Source organism: Pocillopora damicornis, chromosome 4 (genome assembly GCF_964200805.1).
Source record: "Pocillopora damicornis chromosome 4, jaPocDami1.2, whole genome shotgun sequence".
NCBI classification, from domain to species: Eukaryota; Metazoa; Cnidaria; class Anthozoa; order Scleractinia; family Pocilloporidae; genus Pocillopora; species Pocillopora damicornis.
This window is the reverse complement of record NC_142673.1, coordinates 21,098,060-21,124,222: the sequence shown is the minus strand read 5'-3', so window position 1 is coordinate 21,124,222 and position 26,163 is coordinate 21,098,060. Positions and strand designations below refer to the sequence as shown.

Genomic DNA, 26,163 nt, shown 5'->3' with positions numbered 1-26,163 from the left:
ACACTTCTGGTCTGGCAAACCTTCTATAGTATTTTCATCACTGCTGCTTCTTTCGGCTCCAGTGACTGATTTCGTGTTAGGCGTTTGGCCAGAGACATCGGGGCACTGATTAGGAGAAGGATCAAGTTTGTTCTCAGATGCCTCTGGCGTGTTCCGGAATTCTGCCCAAGTAAAATTTTACATTTTATGACATTATCAAACCGCAGATTAAATATCATGCATTTTTGTAAGCAGATACAAAAGACGACAATGGCCTCAATGTCAACCTTGTTAGTTGATTGCTATTAAAAATTCTGAGATCTAGATTTGACTGCTGTTCCAAATTGCCTTTGACCAGGGGAGTAATGAGCTTCCAATCATGGCTCATAGTTTAGTTTTGTCAAATCATAAAGTTTAGCTTTTGAAGCAGAGTGCGGAGCCAGTAGGCATAGCTTCGTAAATTTTTTGCAAATGCTCCTGACTCATAATCATTAGACGATAATGTTGCGAACACATAACGCAATGCAACAGCTCAAATACATGTCACTGTATTCATCCATCTTTTAGGAATTTGATGTTGACCGTAAAATTCGAACGACTGCACCAACATTAATTAAGAATAAAAATCATAATTCTGCTATAGAGACTATATTCTCCTCTTTACACTATCTTTGTTTTAGGACTATTTAATTATAATTCATCTGAATCCAAACTTTTCCATTCTACTGCAAATTCAGTATTTATTTTCATTATCTGCTTTGCATTGGCATTAACCGCAACGCATTTCCAAACGGAAGAGCTAATTACATGCGAGAGAGAATTGGAGGAGAAAAACGTCTAAGATTGACTTCACTTTGCATCCAAATCTCCGTATGATGAGTTGGTAATTCTAATTAAGTTTGTAATATAGAAAACTACGTATACAAATTTAAAATTATTAAAAAATATATAAAGTTTTACCCTATAATGTTCTGTTTCATAGTAGCCATACACATCAAGTGAAACAAGCAAACGTTGTCGTCCGACAGTATTCGATAAAGAAATCATGTCTATCATAATTCGTCAAAATAAATTACCTATACCGAAAAGTCTCTCGCTCTAAGCCCGAACTCAGTCAACCATTTTGATATGGAGGAAGTGATCATCGCCTCTTCGTCAAACGAAAAAAGCACTTCGTGTTAAACACTTGTATTCTCCAAATCACTTGCACCAGTGAAACATGTCGAAAAAGAAACTTTTCATGGGATTAGCCGTGAAGCAATGACCCATTAATCTGTGAACCTAGTGTCGTCTAAACAAAGAGATACTAAGAATGTCTCTCGCTTAATTCATTTTGTGTTCAAATGTCGCCGTCGCTACAAATCTTCGTTTTTTATCCTTGAGTCCAACTTTTCAAAAGTAAAGTACCAGGTTTTTTCTCCTCTTCAAATTTATCCTCCGCGAAGTACCCAGAACAGGCAATCTCGTGATTGCGTTCAAAGTCCTTAGTTTCGATATTTCCTCTGTCCACCCCCTGTTTATTGCAAGGAGTCAATACTCAAGTTTCAAACATTAACAGCGTTAAAAAGATTAAATGCCATAGATGGGTAAGTTTAAGTGATGGTAAAGGTCCTTTTTCCTAGCTTTTCTCGATCTACCTTCGACTATTAGGAAGATATTCTCGTTGCTTGTCGTTGATTAGTCCCGTGCCACTAAGTTCGTTTTGTCGTGTCACATATCGCTCCTACTCCTAAGAAGGCTTCGCAAATAAGAAACTCTGCAGCTTACCTGAAGTAGCTGTTAACTGCTCAGAGCTGCTACTCGACACTGTTGAAGTTCCTGATTTTACAGAAGCAAGATTAGATCCGCAATTGCAGCAGAAGCGATGATGTTCTTGCAGTTCGGGGTGCCCACAAGATGGGCACTTCATTGTAACACGAAATCCTTCTGAAACTACATGTTTCGCTTGGAGGAAATGTTCCGCTGCCAAGTCCAATTTTCTGCAAAAACACTTCTTCTTTCGATGTCGATGTGGAGTAGAAATCGTTGTGTGATTAACTGCAATGTTTCCTACTAAATGTTGAATCGCTTCCGCGAAAACCTATTAAATAGTCTTGTCGACCTCGGGGAATTTAATATTTCCCAGAAATCTTTCTGAAAGCGGAAGTCGATTTCACTTGTCGCTGCTTTTTTGAAAATTTTTAAAGCTCCCTGAGAACAGTCGATCAAAACTCTAAAACTTGATTGGTGATTTGACCGTTTGGGCAGTTTTCAAGGTTGATTCAATTTGTTTTTTAAGGAGCCGATAAGATTTCCACGAAATGTCTCTATTGTAAATAAAGCTATCCGGGTTTCTAAGAAATCAAGCGGAAGTCGCTCTTTCTAGGGCCCAGTTAAAAAATGAACCAATCATGCTTTTGTAGCGCAACTTATCTAATATAATGTAGATATCGATTCTTAGTTTCGAATTTAAAATGAAAGCGATTGTAAAAATGACGATTGTTTGATAATATTACAACGCACATTCTCACCACAAATAACAGCTAAATTACTCGAGTGGTTTACACAATTTATCGGTCCAATGAATAGATTATCAAAACAAGCTATTTATATTTCTCTGTCTCTCACTAGATCTTATCATCGATCTGATAGCAATTGCCTCGTTAAATTACACAGCTCGTTCTGCGGAAGAAATCAAGAGGATCTTAAGGTATTGAAAGGAACAAATAATTTTTTTCCCAGCTGCTCCCAATGCAGGGACACTTTCGAGACATTGCATCCTGGGGGAATTCATTTTTCGCTTTCGAATTCGTCTCATAGGTAAACCTCTGTGCTTTCGATTTCATTTTCAAGGTGGCGTCAGCACGGTTAAGAACCTCGGGGGTGTTACTAAACCGTAGATTTACAGACCGTGGAACCTATGGAACCTGCGGATCCAACAGAACCTGTGAAACTCATAATTTGTGTAAAAAAAAAGGAAATTAAATGATACCGTCAAGGATGATAAACAAACATATTACTCTTTTGACGCAATCTTTTTTGCACCCGAAAATGAAATTTCGAACAGGCTAAAAAAATCAATGATTCCGCAGGTTCGGCTGTTCCGGAGGTTCCGCGTTCCGGAGGTTCCGCGTTTAGAGGTTCACGTTCTACAGTTTAGTTTCACCCAAACCTCGGTTTTATTTTCCCATTGTCACAAAACCGAATGCTTTCTAGACAGAAAATATCGGATCCCCATGCATAAAATCTGTAGCCTGCCGTGTGATCGTGTGGTACGCATAACAAACTTTTTCTATTTGTTTACTTTTTTTTCTTCTTAATTCCTCGAAACTAGAAAACTTGAAATATTCTTTCGCTAAGTGTTTGCTCAGTTCTTTATTCTATTCCATTTGGTATTTTGAGCTCGAGCTCGAGCTATTGAGCCAGCGTTTGAACCTGGAAGAGGACATCAAAGCTCAATGATGGAAAAAACGCTAAACGTATCGTACCATGGCAGTTGTGAAACGAGGCAGACCAAATAAAGCATGTTTCTCCCAATCGCCTAGCCTATGTAATGTAATGTTGGTGTCTAATGTGATATTAGTGTCTTAAAATCGCAATTTGTATATAGTATCGTAATTGCAAAAGTAAGATGCGGATTTTATGGTAGTGATGTTTGATTTTGAGCTCTCTTTGCTTTAGCCTTGTAATAGATCATCACTAAACTTCTCACAACGGCCGAAATAAACAATGATAAAAGTTTGATTCCTTTGCACCCTAACAAAGTTTAAGCGTAAGTGATTATTTAAGTGGTATCTACTTTTCAACTCTCTATCTCCAGGAAAGACAGGACCAAGGACCAACAAGTCTCTAAAATCTGATGGAATAAATATCCATACGGTTTTAGTTAATTAAGGAAAGCATCAAAGTTTTTTTATCATCTTTCTCACTCTTGAGTGCAATTTTCAATCTTCGATTTTTCCTCAAAGGTAACCGCACAGCTGATCACACGTTAATACGCGTCGCAGTCTGTGGGACAGTTTTTATGGCAGCACTTGCAGAGAGACCTTGCTGTTCTTAGTAGGCACTCGGGTGCAGTGTTCATAACGCAGCTCCGACAGTTCATCTAACATTACAGCGGATGATCTCGCTAAATGGGGGAAAAAATGGTACACGCTTTCACACCTTAAAATTAGAATAAAAAACACGCTTTGGTTAACGGGTAAACTCTCATCCGAAAGACTCCCATACCATCGAGGAGGAACAACTGTATTCTTTAACACATGTCCTTAGGCCACCGGAAATTTGCACTTTTGTCTTGTGCGCAAACTTTAGCCATCATCATAATTTAACTATAACCAATTCCAAGTAGTCAATTAGCTCTGGTTGCGAATTCTAAGAAAAGTTAACATATCAACCGTAAGCCCTCGAATTGACTTAAAATTAAATCAAGAGCTGGTTCGTAACTATGATTAAATGTCTAGTAGATAACAGATGACACCATGATGTGGTTGTAGAATTAAAAAAAGGAAGCAAATGACGCACGAGTCGCTGAGTGTTGTTGCTGAATTTTGTTCATAATGAACTGGCGAATGGCAGCATAGGAGGGGGAACCAATTGATTCTGATGACGTCATATTTAGTTTTTCCTTCTCTTTGATCAAACTAAATAGCGAGTTCGGCATATCGTACAAACATTCAGTATCTCTCTCTCTCCCCCTCTATCTCTCTATCCCCCTCTCTCTCTCTCTCTCTCTCTCTCTCTCTCTCTCTCTCTTTCTTTATCTTGCTATCCAGTTTGTTTGTTATTGCCCATTATTCCACATTTCTCTCCATACTGTTCAGGAAATAACCACAACATGTGTCTTCAAACCCGGGAAAGTCGCCGCAGCTAGGAGAAAGCATTTTGCTCTGAGATTCTTGTTCCTGTCATCACCATACGTACTCTTAAAATTGAGCGATTTCTTTTTGTTTGTTTTGCCAATTCATTTGCTACATATGATCTTTATGCCTATGACTATCTTTCTAATGTGACTCTTATTTTTGCAATATATTCCTAGCATTTTGACGAGATTCTCCAAAACGCTTTTGATGAGAAACGAGAGATTTGGTACGCTTTTCCATATTACTTGTTGATGCTGTAATAAATGCGCGGCAAGCTAATGATAGTACTAGGACTAGTGGATTGGAGGGTTTAGTGTTATCCCTGAAAGAGGCGCTACCTCAACCTTTGCTGGTAGTGAGGCGTATTTTTCTGTAGACATCTATGAAATAGGTTTTACTGGTACTTTTATCGTTCAATGGCGTTTATTTTTTCCAAATTTTGCTGAAGCGTGCACAATTACTACAAACTCTGGCGAAACTTTTGAATACAAGATTGATAGCAAACAGAGTCTGCAAAATGAGAAGAATTACCCTAAAATGATATTTAAGAATGGAGGAGCTTAACTCAGCTCGTGAATGACAAACTTTCAATATACTAAGGCTAACTTTTCAAGTGAGACAATTTCTCACACATCTTCTCTTGGTGTCCTTTTCAGGGGAGGATCCGCTGGTACGTCAACTTTACGAGTTCGATGAACAGGTGGAAGGCTTATCTCAAGGCGTCAGGCCCATGTCTCTCGCTCTTTGGAAGTACAGACACCATATAACTATTACGGAACTGAGTAGCTCTTTTCAAAGAGAAGTACTTTCTGGTGGCGGAAAGGAATTCAAAGTGTTGGACGCTTTCCTCAAACAGGTAACATCAACATATTGCTGCAAAGGGTTAGGGTTCTGTGCCACGAAGATTTTCCTTGTTATTCTAACCCCTTTTTCAGCCCAAATTTCGGGCAGCATCTGCCTATGAAAAACCGAAGGGAGTCTCCTTTCTAAGTCTATTTTTACATACGTTTCCTTTTAAACAAATACAAGAACACAAGTTGCGCTTCGTTCAGTTTCTGCCCGATGTTGCTCGCCTCCAGCGTCTATTGATGGACAGATTCCACCGAAGAATTGACAGAAAAGATGTTGAGAATTATTCCGTCCGTGAATTTCTCAAGGACCTTCCGAGAGGTACTTAATAAGCAACAAATTAAACCTTCATCCAATATGGCTAATGCCACGGCAACTGTTCAATGCAATAGATTGATGTTTTGAGCTGCTTTTCAAACAGTATGCTGCGGTTAGCAGGTTCACCTTTCCCTTTTAGTTTTTCCGGCTCTTACTTGGTGTAGAAGACACAGTATACGTCACAACAGAATTCCATCACAGCCGGAAATAAGAAAACAATAGTGTGATTTATACTGTCTTCTGCACCAAGTAAGAGCCGTTTTTCCACAGGATATTTTTTGACGACAAGGATGACGGAGGTGTCAAAGCTGTTGTATTTTGTTTATTTATTTATTTATATATTTATTTGTCAAGAAAAATGTTCATGGTCAGAATTTTCTTTGAAACTCTTTTTGGGTCATCTGTGCAAGTAAAGTGCGTCCTAGACGAGATTTTGCGTAACAAGTCTCTGTGTTTGAAATTTTCCGTATGACTTCTTCTAGATATGGAGATTTTGCATGAATTTTACTTAAGAGAAAGGTGCCAGTGTAAGGCAACTGTGATGACTCTGGTAGTAAATTTGAATTCTGCTGAAATCAAATTTGTCTCCAGGATCTGTGAAAGAGGAGTATACGAACCTGTTCCAGAGTTTCAAGAATGCATGGAATGCTTGCAAGTCATTTCTCGGTAATCAAACTACAATGATTGTTCCGTTTTTTCAGGATACATGAAAGAAGGCTTAAGTAATTCTTGTGACCAAATTTCTTTTATTTGTAAATAGTGCTTGTGCGGTTACTTAATAATTTATCTGAACGCAGCGTGGTGAGATAAAAAAGGTGGTGATGCTAAATTTAGACTCCGATGGAGAGTCAAAACTTAGTCATGAAATAATATCTCTAACATTTGAATTGCCGGTTTTTAAAAGGGAGCACACTGATATATATAAATGGGGTCTTTTTCTTTTGTTATTCCTTTCATCAATCGAACTTTTTTGATGTGGTTTTATTTCAAATCAGACACAAAATTAGTGTTTTCGTTGATTCTTTGCTTTAGCAGTTTTACCTTGCCCGTCTTTGAGTACTTTTACCTGGTCCTACTTTTTTTGTTATTATTTCCATCCCAAGGTCGCCTGCGCGTCCCACAAGACCTTTGTAATACCACAATGAACAAAAACTGTCCAATTGCGATGGTTCTTCACTGCACCACAGGGATGGGAGTTTGTTCGACCTCGTTCACCTTCTTCCTGGTTAATGCAAATAACAAGTCTCTGTGAGGCTATCGTAGTGAAACTAGTCAAGACAGGTACATAATTTTATAATGAATAGCTTAAGTGTTGCTGTTATGAATTTACCCTCTCTAGAAGCAAATAATTGATCCACGTAATTTGACTCGTGCTATATAAACGTAAATTACGTTTTTCTATTTAATTAAGGTCAAGGGTGTTTGTCAAACTGACTGAGCTGCAACATGAGACTGATATCAGCATCCTGCAATCAGTTATCGTCTCCTCCAAAGGCAGCTTTAGAATGAAACATGTCATAAATTGGGGCTATTATTTTCGAGAATAATGTACATTGGAAATTGTTACGATGTAGATGAAAATCATTTGACCACCTAAGCATAGGACAGTTACTACAAACAATTACAGTCATTAGTGTACATTCAACTCACTGTCTCTTTTCTGTTTGGCCGAAAGCCTTCGGTGAATTTTCGAAATCAACGCCTAAGACGTCATCTTATATCGTCAGATTATACAAGAATCATGTCAAGGACACTCAAGGTTACGGGTAATCATGTCATGTATGACTGCAGTGTATGATTTATAAGGGTAATCAGGACAAGTTCGCGCACTTTGGTGTTGCTTGCTGATTTGTATATTTTTACACGTTTAGAAATAAATGATCAGTTCCACCTACTACTGAGACCTTTTTTTTCGTTCAATCTATAATAAAACAAATATTAGACTCGGTATTGGTGATAATCAGAACAATCGAGGTCTTGGTAAGGGTTATCAGCCGGCTTATCCTTCGGCTTCGGCTAATAAACCCTATCTCGACCTTGATCATTCTGGATATTACAAAAACCTCATCCAATAATTGTTTATAAGTAAGACCCAACTATACACCTCATCTGTAATATTCTCTTTTATTTACAGTCCCTTGGAGCGTGTCTCCGTATCAGAGGTGACCTTGTCGCACTTAATAGCCCATGATCCTGAGAGAGACTTTGTGCCCCTCATCCTGGCTCGTTGTAACTACTCTCTGGAGGTGGGAAAGGAGACCCCAGTTCACTATGATTGGGCGGCTCTTGACAGACAGCTGATTGACAGGTTGTTGAGGGGGAGGCCTTTTGTCGAGTTCAGGGTAGGGTGGAAGTATTGAGAACACATAGCACATGATGAGGAAAAATGTTTTAATGAAGAACACTTTACTGCGCCTTGTCGTCCAATTTTCCCTTAATTTCCTCTCTAATTGAAAGTTCTTTTCGTATTTGACAAATGAGCTTGTTGTTCAAGTCCACGCTCTATTCTTTTTAGCACTGGTATTTAAAGTGTGAATTGAAAATAGTGAAATCCTGATATTGCTAATTGCTAGGGAAGAAGAGGCAGTTTACGGCACACTCTCTTGCGGCTTTAGAAATACTAAACTTTGAATAATTTTCCTTGTGAAGTACTGTAGTTTAACAGGACGAAGATCTAAGTACAAATTTGTGGCAGCTTTAAAGATTACTTGGAATGTTATTTAGCCTACAGAGGCTTGAAACAAATCCCAGGAACCGAGACAGCATCAAAATGGCGTACCTAAAGGACGTTTGGAACTCCGCTGTCCAGATTAGTGACGACAGTTTAATCTTCTGCTTGAGAAGCAGTCAGTTCAAAACTCTAAGACAGTGGTGCGGTCCGTTTTTAAAGTCTAAGTAGTCAACTTCTTTTTAGTCGGTTAAATTAAATGAATGTTACATGCTGAATTTTCGTAACAGTTTGGCTCCTAACTTCAGTTTTCTCTCGTACAATAATGAGGTACTAGGTACACGTAATCATAAATTGATTTGAAAATGTTGGCATGTAGTAAATGCTGCCACTTTTTTAGCTACTTTAAGGTACTTCGTTGCTGTAGTTTATGAATAGGGCCGGCCAGTTTCTTTAAAATACCACGTATATTTGCCTTTAGTTTAATTAGAATGTTAGGAAAAATTCTTCTCGATGCCCCCTCTGCAAAAATAGTAGAAAAACGGGAGCTTTTATGTAGCTGAAATCTAAAGCGGGCTGGTATTATCAATTAATTTTTCATAATTTTCCCCTAATACACTCTAAAGATGACTTAAAATGCTACAGGGGAGAATGATATTAGCATAGCATGCAAGTTTGAACCGCACTTTGAATTGATGTTAAGTTAGTATAGAAAAGTACATATTCCATTTAACTTTTGCGTAAATTCTTTCTTTGCTGCTGTTGGTGTCTTCAAATGTGATGTAATAAGCAACCAACCCAAAGTTATGCTTGGGAAAAATTTTTATGCGCACACGAATGGCCCTGATGGAAAGAGCCTTTGTCGCAATACTTCCTGCTGTGATTGTAATCGATTCAATTATCCGCTTTTCCATCTTTTCCATCTGCCAATTTAGTAAAAAGAGCATCAGAATACAGTCCATCAGTTTTGTGCTCCTTTGTTCTACTTCATAATAGATCAGAACTATCATTTCCTCGAATAAGCGCCCAGGCTCTTACTTAAAATTTCGACCGAAAGGAGGCGGGCCAAGGGGCGAGGAAGGGGGCGCTTATTTGAAGGAGGGCTTTACACCGAAGGGGGCGATTATAAAGTTTTCCTTTCAACGAAGTGTCACTTAATTTTGGCTAACTCTTAAATAGAACAATAAAAATCATGACACTATACAGATACACGTTAAGTCAAAATTAACTCTAAAATTAACAGAGGGCGACACAATCATTTGCCTGAAAAATTACAAGAAAAAAGCCAAGGAGTATGACGACAAAGCAATCGGAACTTACAAAGTGAAGCATGTGCATGGCATTGACAGTTTAAAGCCTGTTGGTCACGTTTTGATTGAGCTGTTATTTCTTATTAATTGTAGTCTCATCGTCCGGCTGAGTGTATTCCTGAGAAGGAGTGTTGTCTTGGTGGACTGACGTTTTAACAACCTGAGCGGAAGTCATCATCAGAGTCAAGCGAATTGTTGTAGTCAGTCGGAATATACTAGGTCCGGTTCGTGTAAACTGATCGGTCAGTCTAGCCGTAATGTTATCGGTAAGTCGGTCGTGTTTGGTTAGTTTCGATCCGTCTGTAAAACCGAACAGAGCGACCTTTTTAAGTGGTATTTTAAACAGCGCGCAACGCTTGAAGGTGATTTGAATTTATCGCTCCTATGATAACGCGGGTAATATCCTAAGGTCAAACGTCATTGCGGCTCTCGGTATTCAAGCCTTGTAACTAAGTAAACTTGATTCTACCAATTTCCAACTGATGTAAATGGTTGATACACTATCTTATTACAGGCCTTAATGATATATCGGCCCACAATGAAATGCGTAAATCAATCAAATACAAGCTAACCATTGATTTTCTCCTTAACAATTTCTTAAATTCGTCACAAACAATATAGGCGCCCTGTAAGACCATTAATCGTCCTATAATTTTCCGCCAGTTGATTAAAGTTGTACCCCATAATAACAACCGAATTTAGAGAACGATAACTATCTGGTAGAGGGAAAGAAAATTTTTAAATGAACCGCTCGGTCGCGAGACAGACAAATTCTGGGATTTCACCGACGTTAAACTCTTTGTGGTATGTTCAAGTTACTCTGACCCCTGACAATAGCAAATCAGTTCTCTTGATTTCCCCCATATACGATCTATAACCAGTGTTAATTTTATTCTTATTTCATTTGTGTTGTTACGAGTTACCTTGACGGCCAGACCGGTGCTGGAGTGTCATCCGACATGCGGCGAAGATACCTGTTTGCGTCTATTGTATGATAGCGTTAAACTCTCCAGTGTGGAAAAATTTACCTGAACATCGTAAGTCGTTAATATTTTAGGGAAGGATTATCTCAAATTGTAATTTGAGAAAACACATTTAAAGTTTGTTTACGTTCTGAATCGGAATTCGAAATAGATTTGCCGTAAAAATGGATTGACCTTAGAACTAATATTTTAAACAGTATTGATGATCAATCATCCAACGGTTGAAAATGTGGCAGATTTTGACTCTCGCTTTGGTAACTTTTTATCCCTATTTTGCCGACTCTCGGAAGAACTCGTCAATTGGTGCCCGCTCAACTGGGTAGGTCGTTTCTTCCTTTTGTCAGCTTTGCGTACCACTTGAGAAACTCCATTAAGTCCCTCTCTAATAAATTCTCTCGGCACCTTGTATACATTTTCTCTTTTACCATGTACAGGATTATTGTGGTTAACTAGTGTGGCATTAGTTGTCTATTAAAATGTAGCGCCATCTTTGCATGGTACAAGTTGGTGCATTTATTTTTTATAATTGAAAAATCCGCGGAAATGAAATTTGCTTCAGTAGAGTGATGGCAGATTTCAAACATTAGGGCAAATTTTTGAATGCAGAGTTTGGACTGAATAACAGCTGTTGCTTTCAAGACTAATACACACATGAAAAACTGTCTTCGACGCAGATTTCACTAAGTTGGTAGTTATATCTGTGATAGACCATTGATAAACGATCGACACATAGGTTTCCTCTGATAACTGTGCATGCAAATGCTATCGTCGAATAGAGATGCTCAGAAACGAAAATTATCTGTATTTGGCAACGTTTGGTAATACAGGTAGAATCGTGAGCGCCTGAAATTCTGAGGCGAGTGTGTCATATATTTGAAATTCTGTACTAAGTTTAAATCCCCTTGTTACTGGACATATTCACACTACCGTTTATCATAATTTTTGTCTGCCACTTAATAGCGTCATACAGGATTGCACATTTTGGTTTAGTGCTTACTCAGTGTGTATCGCATTTCATATTTCTTATAGAGGACACAACCCCTCGTTCGTTTGGGTAACTCATGAGCCATTTGCCTTCTGGCAGGATAAAGATTTGTATAAAAGCATCAATGATCTCAGTGTCACAGAAGACGACATTAAAAAGGCAATCCACATAAATGACATTACTGATCCTTGCCGTGTGACGACACTGACGAACAAAATATTCCGGGGTGAGCCTGTCAAAATGATTGTGATTGGTGGATCAAATTCAGCCGGTGGTGGAATAAAAAATCACAGGCGTTTATATCACCAACTGTTCTCTCAGTGGTGGGACAAAGTGATTTCAACAACGACTGGCTCCAAGTTGACGGTAGAAAATTTGTCACTTGGAGGGACAGGAAGTGATTTCTTTACATTTTGCCTGCAGAATTTCATAACAACAGATGATGAACCAGATGTAGTGTTTATCGAGTTATCAGTAAACGATTATGGATGCATACACGGTGCAACAGCGCGGCCCATGGAACTCCTCACGCGACGAGTATTATCTTTGAAGTCATTTCCATTAGTTCTGTACATAAGCTTGGTTGATTTGGTCAAGAAGGGTGCTTCTCTTAGCACTGCTAAGAACCCAAGATGTCATAATTTGGAAGATTTGGGACAACACGAGCTCGCAACTCATTACGGAATTACCTTGCTAAGCTGGCGTGACATACTTTGTCCAGTGAATTCAGCTAATGGCATCCGAAAAGCCATCATACGGCCGGGAATGGTTAATGATGATCATCTGCATATTGATATTAAAGGACACGCTCAAGTGGCTCTCATGCAAATCCGTTACTTTCAGAAGATTCTTCAACGAACGAGCCAGCAGCTGTTCTGTGAGAAATCTCCAATGAAGGACCCTTTATTTACCAGCAGCTCGATACTGGTTACAAACCCTCATTGTTGGGCATCTATAAACCCAAGATGGGGAAAATCCACTGTGCACCAGTCTCTTGATGTAAAGGTCAACAAAAAACGGCGCTTCAGCGAGCTTCCATTAGAAAGCATCAAAGCAAAGATGGGCTTTCCATCAGACCGTCGAACTGATGCGTTCGGTGGCTGGGTGTCTCTTCGACAAGGAAGCTTTATAGAGTTCTCCTTACAAGTTCCACCCAAGAAATGGTCTGTAGGTATCATTTTACGAAGAATGAGGCAAAATTCGGGTCGTGTAGTGATGTGGCTCGACAAAGACAAAAAGAACGCGGTAGCCATAATTGGGAAAGCTTTCGGTAACGTTCATTATCAAACTCGTGTTTACTTCGTGGCTTCAGACGTGCCTCAGGGCCGTCATACCATTAGCTTGGAGTCTCAAGGTAACAAAGCTATTTTTCTTTTAATAAACGGCATCGTGTTGGGCCCTGCAGGGGTTAAAGGATTTAAAGGATATAAACCTACTGGAACTTTAGAAAAAGTTTGGAGTCTCGAGGATTACAAAAAGTTTAAATTATAATCCAGAATATGAAGTCGATATTTTGAAATGAGGGAAGAAATAAAAAGACAACTACGTAGTCTATTCTCCTTTGGAATTATGGGTTGAGATACCGGTTTGAATGTTCAATCATTCCACCTTTTTCTGTGATTTTAGTAAAAAATACCTTTCCATACCTGCTGTTTTCAACTTTTTTTTCTCTACCTTTCACATATAGAGACAGACGTTTTAGAGTCAATGGCTATTGCGATATGACTCTGTAAAAAAAAACGTCAGGAGACGAAGGCTATATAGAAAATAACGTTATGAATGTTTAAACCCTTAAAATTTATTTGTAAAGGTACTATTCTTGGATATTTCTTGGGTTGCACTGTCCGTATAATCATGTAATCATCTAACGTCACTGTCACGATTCTGTGAACTCAAAAGGGTTGTTTATTGTGCGAACTCGACTGCCGCCACGTGTGTATTCGTTGTCTCCTAAGTCTTCTAAATATAAAGATGTTCATCGGCCCAGTGGCGTGACCGTGTAACGCAATATCACGACATCTTCCCCTTTTTACAAAGTTTATCTTCAAAAGTTAATTAATACTTAATGTTCGGTTTCGATCACTGTTCAAATCACATAAAATCGATAAAACATTGTTCTTCATTGAAATCATAAAAAGATAGAAACAGAACCCAACAACTATGTAGCGGCTCAATCATTCAATGTTCAGTTCATATGGTAATCCTGATGCCACAAAGGCGGTCGACGTCTGCGTTCTGATCGACGAGTTTCAATCCTTTGTGGCTCAAGCTCAGTTCCCATCTCATTTTCAGGTGGCATTCTCTCTGTTTTGGTCTCGCCATGGAACTCCGGTGGAGGAGGTCCTGGCTCTGTCAGATTTGGCGCCGGTTTGAGGGTAGACTCGGGCGGAGTTAGTTCTACCAGACTCATAGGTGGTGCTGTTTCCGGGGTCAGGCGCAGTTGCCGACGGTTGCGTCGGTATCGCCTGCCGCAAACTTCAACTTCATAAGACCTGTTCCCCAAGGCTTTCATGCAGGTCCCCAGACTCCATTCCTCCCTTCCGGGAAGCCGCATCCTGATGGCCTGTCCACACTTTAGTGCCTCTAAAGGGCGAAACTTTTTGTTGTATTGTTGAGCTTGTCTTTTCTTGCGCTCAGCTAATTTGGTGGCTGTTTCCTGGTGTGATGGCTGCCGCAGGAGCGTTTCATGGGTTGGTAAGAAAGTGCGTGTGCGGCGTCCCATCAGTCTCTGTACGGGTGATGTTCCTAGACCCTCTGTTGGGGTGTTGCGCCAATCAAGAAGGGCTAACAGCGGGTCTTGCCCATCCGCTTTCGCTTTCGTCATCAAGTTCTTGCAGGTCTTCACGGCATTCTCGGCGCGGCCATTTGACTGGGGGTAACGGGGGCTCGAAGTTCTATGTTCAAACTGCCATTCTCTCACGAATGCACTGAACACCGATGACGTAAACTGAGGTCCGTTGTCGGTAATAAGCACGTCTGGTATCCCATGGCGGGCGAATTGTACTTTACACGCAGCTATCACGCTAGCAGATGTGGCCACCTTAACCTCCTGGACTTCAAAGAACCCACTCCAGTAGTCGACTAGGACAAAGAAATGTTGTTGCCCAAGGTCAAAAAAATCGGCACCTAGCATCGACCAGGGACGCGACGGGATCGGATACGGTTGCAATTCCTCGCGGCACTGATCTGGCTGGTACGACTGGCAGATTGAGCATTTGGAAACAAAGTCCTTTACTTCCGAATTCATGAGGGGCCAATAGAGGACCTCCCTAGCGCGACGTAAACACCCTTCGATTCCAATATGTGATCGGTGAATTTGCTTCAACATTTCTTTTCTCAGGGAAGGGGGTACCAGCAATCGCTCTCCCAGGAATACTAGTCCCTTGTCTTCTATAAGCTCACTTCGTTTGTCATAGTAAGGCGTCAGCTCAGGGGTACAGGACTTCCTTGACACTGGCCATTCACCCTTGATTGCTCCGATTAGCTTTTGCATCACTGGGTCCCTAGCAATCTCGTTTCTGAATTCAGCGAGCCTGTATGGTGCAATCGAGAGGTTTTCTGAATGATCTATCTCGGCAAGTGTACAGATCAGACTTGTATCGTGCTTGGAGGCTTCGGTGGTGTTGCGGTATGCTCGACTCAGTGCATCTGATACCCACATAAGTTCCCCTTTTTTATACTGCACATCCAGGGAGTAATTCTGAAGGGCCATCAGCATTCTCTGGAGTCTCTTTGGTGAGTTGTGTATTGGCTTGGTAAAAACTGCCCTTAGTGGTTCGTGGTCAGACTCGATGTGTACAACTTCGCGTCCCAGTATGTATTGATTGAACTTGTCGGTTGACCACACTATGGCGAGGAGCTCTTTCTCGATTTGAGCGTAACGCGTTTCGGTGTCGGTCAGAGCTCGCGAGGCAAAGGCAACGGGCTGACCCTTTTGCATCAGTACTGCACCTAGACCCGTTATGCTGGCATCGCATTGGATTGTCACTTCTTCAGTAACATCATAGTATTTCAGTACCGGGGCCTTGGCCAAGTATTCTTTGACTGTGGTAAATGCTTTCTCATGCTGTGCAAGCCAACACCACTCGACGTCCTTGTCCTCAAGCCTTCGCAAAGGTTCTGTCATGTCGGACAGGAGTGGCAAGAATTTGGCCAGATAATTGACCATCCCCAAAAACCTCTTTAGGCCTTTCACATCAGTCGGCGGTGGCATATCCAAAATAGCTTCAACTTTGGCTGGGTCTGCCTTTAGACCATCAGGAGTCAAGAGGTGGCCCATGAAACGCACTTCGGTTTGAGATCTTTTCAGCTTGAGTTTGTTGAGCTTGAGGTTCCACTCACGGCATTTCTTGAAGAACGCACGTTCGTTCTTTTCAAGGCTCGAGTTGACCTCTGCGTCAGTTTCGCCAAATCCAGCGATGAGGAAGTCGTCAGCGATAACTTCAACTCCTTCTAAATTTTCTACGAATTCATGCATGCGTCGCTGCCAAACTTCAGGCGCACTTGAGATACCAAAAGGCATGCGGGCCCATCTATAACGCCCAAAAGGCGTATTGAACGTTGTCAGGTAACTAGAAGCATCGTCTAAGAGGATTTGGTGGAAACCATCCTTGGCGTCACAAAGAGTAAATTTCTTGGCTCCTGTTAAGCGGGAGGCCACTTCATCGATAGTCGGCAACTGGTAATGCTCTCGCCGAATGGCACGATTTAAATCTCTCGGGTCAATACAGATGCGTACTTTGTTTGGCTTCACTATGGCCAGCATGCTGGATACCCACTGCGTCGGTTCTGTTACTGGAATAATAACTTTACGATCAACAAGTTCGTCCAGCTTGTTTTTGATGCATGGACGCAAGGCTACTGGCACTCGCCTCGGTGCGTGGACCACTGGTTGCGCCTGTTCGTCTATGGCTATTTTGTATGTTCCCGGTAGGGCCCCTAATCCGTCGAATACGTCCTCATACTCTTCGAGCAAGGAGGCTTTGGGACACTTGACGTGTAATGCTAGGACGTCACAATTATGCAAACTCACAAAGCCAAGATTGAGGCTGGTGTTCAATGATAAAATCGGTTGATAGTCTCCGTCTAAGATGTTAAACTCCATTGACCTCCGCTGTCCACGGGACCACACAGGCAGGGTAGCTTTACCAGCAATTTTGCGGCGATCCCCTGTGTACGAGACTATTTCCTTTTGGCATGGTTTGAGGCGATGAAGGAGGGTGTCCCCAGTGATTTGCTTGTATAATTGGGCCGGGAGAATGTCGCACTGCGACCCAGTATCTATTTGAAACTGGACTTCTGTCTTGGGATCTGGCCCATAAATGTAGAGTTTGACCACTGCCAATTTTTCCTGGCCTTTGCTCTTACTAGTAGTAGCGCCAATGTAGTAGGGGTCGTTTCCCATGTCGACGGCTTCGTGGACCGCCGAAACTCTACTTTTCACTCCTCGGGGATTAGCGCGACATTTATTCGCAAAATGATTCATACTCCCACAGTTAAAACATGTTCTTCCATACGCGGGACAATGACGTCCATGCACCATTCCGCAATTTCCACATTCTTTAGACGGTCTTCTAAATGCTTGTGACTTAAGTTGTCGTTCTTCTTCAGGTTTTTCGGCCGATCCCGCCTTCCGTAACGCATGAACTGCAGTGTCTCCTCCAGCCATTAGCTTTACTTGCTGTTGGGTCTGTTCTGACGACTTAATAATGTCAACTGCTTGTAGGAGAGATAAATCATTCAAACGGAGAAGTCTCTCGCGGACGCGATCATCCCGTATGCCTAGCACGAGGCGGTCACGCAAAATTTCATCTGGTGTGATTGTATCGTGTGCACAGTTTTTTGCGATCGTTCAAAGCTCCGTAAGATACGTCGAGATGTTTTCGCCTGGTTCCTGGTTTCGGTTGTTGAACCTATAGCGTTCATATATGACCTGTGTCCTAGGAATGCAGAATTCGTCGAACTTCTTCAGGACTTGTGAAATGTCGTCTGCGTTTTCGTCTTCGTTCCAAATAAAGGTATCGTGGGCTCTGACGCCATCCTCGCCTATAATGCTTAGTAATGTCGACACACGAACTATGCCCTCTTGTTTATATACACCAGTAGCGATTTCGTAGCGCTGCCACGCTGCTTTCCACGATTTCCATGCGGTGGCTAAATTGTCGTCAAAAATAAGCGCTTTCGGCGGGGGCAAATTTGACGGGGGAATAAAAACTTGAGTCGGCGCTGGTGGCACAACTATGGATGCTTCAGCTGCTTCTGTCATCTTTAGGGGTGAGCCGATCCCACTTCTGACACCATGTCACGATTCTGTGAACTTAAAAGGGTTGTTTATTGTGCGAACTCGACTGCCGCCACGTGTGTATTCGTTGTCTCCTAAGTCTTCTAAATATAAAGATGTTCATCGGCCCAGTGGCGTGACCGTGTAACGCAATATCACGACAGTCACCATGAGGCATCGTTGATGTCTACGAGGCAGAAGTCATCGCTAACTATTACTAGCCAAACTTTATGGCAATTCATGTGCATTATCGTGCTATTTAAAATGGCAAAAAGTTTTATTTATGAGCTGCCTTTAGTTTACGACCTTATTTTATAACGACATGTTATCCTTTCATGCTCATAATTTTCTGGTAATATGTAAATTGACTTTTCTTATATTCTTACTTATCTCAGTAGTATATTTGAGCTCATGCAGAATGTCAAATGAAAAATATATGAAAAGAATATAAATCATAGGAAATAGTTTGGAAGTACTTGAAAGTATAATAAGGCATGGAAACGTAATTTCTGGAAGTTCAGCTGGCCAGTGAATGACAGTTTGAAAGGCTCTCGAACTCCCCACATTATATAATTAACGCCCTAGGACAACATGGACCTTCTGCTTCCTTGATCTTTCTCACGCACTTCTACCGCGAGCTTGAACGCATGAACCACGTGCATTACACATACTTCATCAGGAACCTCTTCCAGGTCGGAGCTATCGTCAAAAACCATTGATAAGTACTTACTGTTTCTTCTCAAATGGATCCTAAAGAAATTGAAAAATAAAAAATCGGTTTAATTTGAACAGATAAATAGAATCAAGGTCGAACCTACTTAAAATATTGAAAATATTGGGTGAGAAAGGAATTATATTCATCGAATTTTCTGGAGGCGGCCTTAAAAAAGGAGTGAACTTGACCGTAACAATTAGGTCACTAATTTGAAAAATTGAGCACTTGGTAATTACACTCTGGCTTGAAATTCTGATGATTATAGTTTGCTGGGGTAATTGAAATGTCAGTCCATAAGCAGGAACCTTCCACATGACCTTTACAGTCATATGCTACGAGATAACTTTAGAAAAATGCATTTGTGCTAGTAGAACTATTGTATGTGCAGTTACCACCTACTGACAAAAATTAATGATTTCCTGTAAGCATGAATGTTTGGGAGAAGTTTTGGTGGTGATTGACCCTTTTTTGCTACGATACATAGGATTTGATGATTGTTGTGTATATCTCTTAAGTTTCAAACTTTCAGCTTTGTATTAATTGTAACTGTTTACCATATCTATTTTTCTGTACCCTAAGCCCTCAAAAGTTGAAGCAAGTGAGTCAATAACCTGACTTCCTTTGTTGGGAATTGTGTAATTATATAATTTTGTTTTTTAAGTTACCACATTGTAACAACTAATTCTATTAATTAGATTGCATTAAATACTATTGCTCAAGCTTTCATTAATGCATAGTGTTTCTTGCCAATGCTCATACCCAAATTTAATATTGGTATAAGGAATTGGTCACAAGATATGTGAGTTTGAAAGGGTAGGAATCTGGAAAATCAAGGATCTCCCTTTAATTAGGACTGAAATTATTGGGGGCCCTCCTATTTTTTAATTCATGTTTTTACTTTGACCTGCCTCCTCTCCTGTAATGTTTAGGGCACATACATGAAGAGAATATTTTCAGTATTTTGATGCATGGAAGTTAAATTTATTGGCATCCACATTGATGCACAAGGGAAAGAATATAAATGCCCTGGCTTATAGGTTAAAAATCGAAATAAGAGAGTTGTGCAGACCATATCTTACTTTTTATCCTCCTCTAGATATTTACTCAAACAACGTAGTCACTCTCAGTCTTGTTCACTCTCACTTTCCACTGAGTGTGTGGAAAGATGATAACCTTAGTATTTTTTTTAAATGAAGAAAGGAAAGCCTGCCCTCTTATTACAGATAGTTCTTTTGTGCATCATCAGTACATACCTGGTCTAATTTGAAAATGAAGTTGATTGTTACAGGTAGGCTAACCTTATAATTTAGTTGTGAAACTTTCTTGAACCTGGCAGGCTTGAAATACAGGTTTATAGGAAATCTGCATGCGCATGTGTTTTCAACATACAAAACCGGCTTATGACTACTTCGAATGACTTTACTACGTGCCGCAAAGGTAAAGGTAGGTGTTGTAAAAAATTTTGCTTAGCTTTTTCATTGGTAAACATTTCTTTTTCTAAAAATTTTGTTTATCTGGCCTATGATGAATTCTAATTTTTCAAACAAGTTTTATATTCTTTTGAATATTCTTAGATCCCCTAGCATAAATAAAACATTTACATGAAATCTTGCAGATGTATGGCACATTATTTTTTCTTCTGATCTTAATAACATTTCATTATGTTTCAGGATTGGTACTGGCTTTAAAAGTATAGTCAAACTAAAGTGTTGGGCACAGCCTATGCATTAAATGTGTGTAATAAAATATTGTATTCTTCTTAAAACTAGTTTATCAGAACAAGTGAGCGAAACAGGCACAAGTATGGCTTTCTCTATGATAGTTTCCACATTTGAAAAAAGTCATTGCGTACTAAACTCCTCAGTTCCTTTACCTCGACAGCTTTACCTCATAAAAACATTGGCAACAGGAGCGTTTAGCAAATTAGTGATACAGACAAGAAAGCCTATTCCTAAATACACCCATCTCAATCTTGTTTGCTTATTATGGACATAGCATTTCAAACATGGTGTATATGCCACAAATTTTCCATTTCCCTGACTAATTATTTTGTAATGGTGGTTACAAGTTGTGGAAAATGGTTGGGTTGAAATATGATATAAAAACTTGCTGGTAGATAGTCAAATGAAAACTTTTAACATATTAATAAAATGTATCGTTGCGTTTAATGTAAACATGTTGCAACATTTCCACCTTCCAGTAAATTCAATTATCTGCAAACTCGAAAAAACACCATCGAAAACTTATCAACCTAACCCAATAACAACATCAACTCAACTTTTTAGAGGAAAGTTGATTAATGTTTGGAATTGATTTCTGTGATGTAAAAATGAAATCCAGGTATTATCTCAAGTTTTCTACAAATTTCTTCATGGTCGAATCCTAAGTCTGTCTTCGTCGTCAAGTTTTAGGTACGATATTCTAGTTATAGCCTGTCTTCTTTTTTTAAGCAAACTTTCGCAGCGCAAGAAAAATGTTAGAAACATTTCGTGTTTTATTCGCTGGAGTTGCTAAGACCATGGATTGTTAACTTAAAGACACCTACATCATATGCAGTTACAGCTGAGGTTACTGAATTAAATAACGGAAAAAATCTAAAAAAGACGTCGTGTATTTCCAGCCAGAGGACAATCATAAAACAGGAATAGCCAAAAGAAGCTTAAAAAAGGTTAAAACAATTACAGGTTCAAAAACGAGTTGAAAATTACTTTTCTTTTAATTTTTACTCTAAACAGAGGAGGTTGAAACGTTAGGGAAAAACGGTGAGGCAAGCAGTCATACCTGGCAACTTCAAGAGGAGATATAGGAGAAGCCCACACAATTCTGGCGGGTTGAATTTCCGCACAGCCCCGTGATATTGTAAAACAAATCTGTTTTCCCAATGGCAATGTATTGTTTTTGTCACTGTTTTCTCTATCCAAGAACTGAATGCATAATTAAGTATGGGGCTGTGCGGAAATTTTCCCTTCTGGCATATTGTTTTACTGACTCACTATTCACGCGTGAACACTCTTTATATTAACCAGTGATGTCTTGACGCGAAGTAGTTTACCATTGTTTCTTTCAATTTGGCTCTTTTTCCCAAACCAAAATTATCAGTCACAATGAGTAGAATATAATTTCAACTAATGGTGACATCGCACACTTCATCTGAAGAAGAAAAGATTCCCTATCTTCGAAAATTTGCTCAAAACATCTATGACAACAACGAAGGTCCTCAACTGCTTGAAGATACCACTGACTAGCATGCGTATTGAACGCCTTGCAAGTTGTGAGAACTTCGTCCCCAGGTTCCAGACCTCGTCAATTCTACCCTTCCGTACCCACACCCCGGACTGGTACCTCAATTCCCATGAAGAAACTCTTCTACAGCAAGTGCTGAAGAGCTTTATCACAATTTTTATTATAACGAAGGGTTGGAATATAAACTAACAAGAGCTCCGCTTTAAGGCTTAGCTAAATCTACATATTAAGGTTGCATTTGATAAGATTTAAATCGCGCGTAAAATGATCCTGAAAGGAACCTTTCCGTCGCCAAAACTACAGCCTTAAAAATAATTTCATCGGTAATTTTTTTCTATCATATAATGATAGAAAAATATCTCTGGATATTGACGTTTGTTTCTATCTACTCAGTGTAAAGAAACTCTCAGCGGATGCCCACTGATGTTACCGATGCTCTTCTTGAAATATTTATTAAAGAAGGAAAAATGGACAGACCCAAACCCGAGTAATTTCTCGAAATATCCCATATATGAGTTAATAAATGACGCAATAATTTTATCAAATGAAGGGAGATAAGTTTGCCACATTGTTGAATCTATCATTTCAAACAGCTTTATGTAGCAGTTGAGGATGATCCACATCAACGACGAAACAGAAGAGTTTCGCGCCTTCACATGGCCAAGCACAGCTTGGTCTCTTCAAATTTCTGACCCCTAGGGCAAAAATTGTCTTCAAATGCCCCACCCAATTTTTCTTTTCGCAAAAGGCAAAATCGGCGACCATGGCTTTTTACACCTTGACGAAGCTGTACAAATTAGACCGTGAAGACCTTATCTAATGAGGCATTCCATATTTAAAGATACAACACTTGTATTCATGTGAAGAAACTTAAAACCACCCTTTCAAATTCCTCAGCCTCGCCAGGCAAGATTCAAATTTCCACCCTCCGGACACGGACAACAGTTAAATGCCCGTTGGTTGCTCGTGTGTTGAAGCTCCAAATTGATTGGCGCGCAAGTTAAGAATCCCTTTCAATGGCTTGAAGACCAGAACTTTCCGCTTCCGCAACTTATTAAGAGGACGACTTTCCAAATGAGACCTCGTTTGCATAGGCATTATCAGCAGGAACACAGTTTTGTTTTGATGATTTAGACATTTCTGTGCAGCCTACAGGTGTAATTTTTTGCTTTGAACAGGCGAAGGCAAGCGCTAGGCGAGCGGAGGGGAGGGGAGGGGGGAGCACGAAAAAAAAAGTGGCATATTGTTTTTGCGCTCCTCCCCACGCGCTTGACTCGCACTTCGCGCCGCCTGGCGCCTGCTTCCGTTAAACTGAAAAAAAGGAATGGTAAAATTACACATGTTCTGCAGGCTGGTATCGGTGATTGTTTCTCCAATTTTAAAGCTCACTTAAAACAATTATGTAATTTAATAGTCATCTATTATACATATTGGGAAACCAATCAGAAGTCGTCTCGCTCATTTCCGGAATAGTGACTCACTTCCACCTGATTTCTAAGAAATGATTTCATTTCGATGCGATTGCTCGTCGTGTCATTTTCTGTTCGATGGCTACGTATCGTTGCGACATGAGTAGTGTTTAAACAACGAGATGCAGCCTTGATTTTACACGATGAAGTGCTCTAAGTGTGAATTCAGTTATTTGTTACCTGAATTCCAATTCTGCCCGCGTTGTGGTTTTAGACTGGAACACGGTCAAGATAACCCACCGAAGGAGCGAAAGATCGCACCAGCTGTTACGAGCGAGCACCCGAAAGGCGATGGAACAGGGGGAAAATATGACACCAGTACAAGTGAGGAACAAGTCAGAGGTAAATTTTCGGTTAGAAGGTGGTTCTGTGGATGTACACCCTCATAGGAAGGAATATGGTTATTTTTAAATTAGTTAGCTTAGAATTTTAATATGAAAAGATCTTAAATTGCCTTCTATTTTTAATTATGACCGAACGTTGGATTCATGATCATAAGGATAGATCATTCCTGCCCTTTCGAAAGTGAAAGTGATCTCAAAGCGAAATATTTCCTCATGGACGTATATTAATAAGCTTTCTACGGTAACAAGCTATGAAGTTTCCGTATCCGCTGTTAATGTACTTTGACTACCTTTCACATCAAATCATACTCATATAGTAATGCATTGATGCTTGCGGATTTATCAGCGAAATTTATCCGCAGAAAACAAGGAATTTGCAAACTAATTACTGTAAATATATGAAAACGATACTACTAAACCATGGATCAGCGGACCGCAGAACCTCCGGAACAAACGAACATGCGGAACCACTAATTTTTTGTTTAAAAAATAATAATGAAATAAAATTAAAGCTAAAAATGCCTTAACACTGTTCAAAATTTCATTTTTGGGTATAAAGAGGATAATGTTAAAAGAGAAATGTGTTGTTTTTTTTTATCTACCTTGATATCCAGCCACAGGAAACCTAAGTTCACACAGTGAGCCTTTGTAAATATGCAAATTTGTTCACGTTGAAGTAAAAGGTGAAATGAAAGGATTTGCAAGGAATTCAACAACTGTGCTCTAACCTTTAAAAGATCTGAACTAGTTTTGAATAAGGATAAATTTACCCCGCCCAAGTGTTTGTTCTTTTGTATAGTGTGAATTTCTTGGGCTGAGTAAAGGAAATTTATCTTGGTTTTAGTTCATCTGCATAGCCCTCTACATAATACTTTCAAAGATAGGTCTGTGAGTGGCACAAACCAAATGAATCCGCTCTAAACAGTCTGGACACCCTGATCAACCTAAAATTTTACAGGCATGTAACTGAAGTCATGTGTAATTGTGTCCATCATTTATTTAAAAAATACCCAAATGCTCATGAGTAGGAAAATACATATCAGAGAAGGAAAACTTACAAATAAACTCATAATAAAGAGAAATATTTACCTTAATGGTGCAAAGCTTTAAGGGCAAAAAATCACAACCCTGCTTCTTTAAAAGTTGACTTAAAAATTGATCCAGATGGCTAAATTCATACACAAAACCTGGCAAATTTCTTGACATAATTACACAACATCACACAATGGTAAAACACCAAACACAAGTACATGAGATAACTAATGAAGGTAAAAACACTTGCAGGTAATTAACAGGTAAATGAAATACACACTAAGAAACAATATAACAACAAGTTTTGCAATAACAATGCATCACAGGAGATGATGTTACTTGACGTTGCTGTTCTTTATTCCAGAGTCATGTACAATGAAATGGAATTAAAGGCTGCCAATTTGAGCTTAAAGAATTATTATTCTTTAACAAAGAATTTAGGGTTCCACAGATTCCAGAGGTTCTGTGGTCTACCGATACACAGTTTAATAACACCCTCTGAAAATTATATATGCCAACTGTGGATTAAGAAATGAATAGGAAAGTGCTCTTTGCAAACTGTTTTTTAGCTTGATGTCTCCAATTAATTTGGAGTGATATGATTTTTTTGACAGTCAGTGTAGCCTGACCAATCCAAATTTGAGTGTATTTGGAAAAAAAACTTAAATGAGTGGTTGTTAGTTATCTGATTGGGAGACACTGTTTTAGTAAATACAGGAATATTTATTATGCCATGTCTTAAGGTTGGATTCTAGTTTCAACCTTCATTGTTATATACATTTAACACCCAGTGAAATGACAGCTGTTCAAACTTGGTTGTTTAGCACCTTGAATCAAGATCACTGATCACCACAAGTGCCCTTTGTTTTCTGTTGGCTTCTCCTCATCCTTTTTCTCCTTTCTTTTAAATTTTAATTTAGTAAGCTTTGACTTTTCATAGTGTATGTGAGTTTGACTTATTTATAGTTTAGGTGAGTGTTCCCATGGAGGTTTCAAATTGAGACACTCAGATTGGCCCTTTAAGGGTAATTTGCAGTTGCACCCAACAGCCTGGTTTAAAGTGGTAATGTTCCATTGAGAGAATTGTGCATAGTAGTTTTTTCTCTTTTCACTATTATTACTTCTCTCAGTTGCATGTTGTCATGAA

The 26,163-nt window shown here is 39.6% G+C and overlaps 2 protein-coding genes and 1 long non-coding RNA gene across 5 annotated transcripts in view; 2 read left to right on the top strand and 1 right to left on the bottom strand.

Moving 5' to 3' along the window:
* The first annotated feature begins 8,052 nt into the window (after positions 1-8,052).
* Positions 8,053-14,088, top strand: LOC113676085 (uncharacterized). Of its 3 annotated transcripts, XM_089202477.1 has the most exons (3): positions 8,053-8,329; positions 10,059-11,267; positions 11,978-14,088. In XM_089202477.1, exons 2-3 carry the CDS (start codon positions 11,176-11,178, stop codon positions 13,422-13,424), a joined length of 1,539 nt encoding a protein of 512 aa, XP_089058603.1. In that variant the 5' UTR covers positions 8,053-8,329; positions 10,059-11,175; the 3' UTR covers positions 13,425-14,088. The 3 variants fall into 3 exon arrangements, with proteins under 3 accessions (XP_089058603.1, XP_089058604.1, XP_027048508.2); XM_089202478.1 differs by lacking the exon at positions 8,053-8,329 and having other exon boundaries at positions 8,847-11,002; XM_027192707.2 differs by lacking the exon at positions 8,053-8,329 and having other exon boundaries at positions 8,847-11,267.
* Positions 14,089-18,471: 4,383 nt separating this feature from the next.
* On the bottom strand, positions 18,472-22,180 carry LOC149047234 (uncharacterized). Its single transcript, XR_016185473.1, has 2 exons — positions 21,922-22,180; positions 18,472-18,963 (listed from the first exon to the last, which is right to left on the bottom strand). It is a non-coding gene; the product is annotated as an uncharacterized LOC149047234 (long non-coding RNA).
* A 1,465-nt stretch (positions 22,181-23,645) lies between these two features.
* The window catches only part of LOC149047233 (E3 ubiquitin-protein ligase rnf213-alpha-like), a 55,112-nt gene continuing 52,594 nt past the window's right edge, over positions 23,646-26,163 (top strand). Inside the window, exon 1 of the mRNA XM_089202476.1 lies at positions 23,646-23,982. Coding sequence (XP_089058602.1) covers positions 23,784-23,982 — 199 coding nt within the window. The 5' untranslated portion in view covers positions 23,646-23,783. The remainder of the gene's footprint in view (positions 23,983-26,163) is intronic.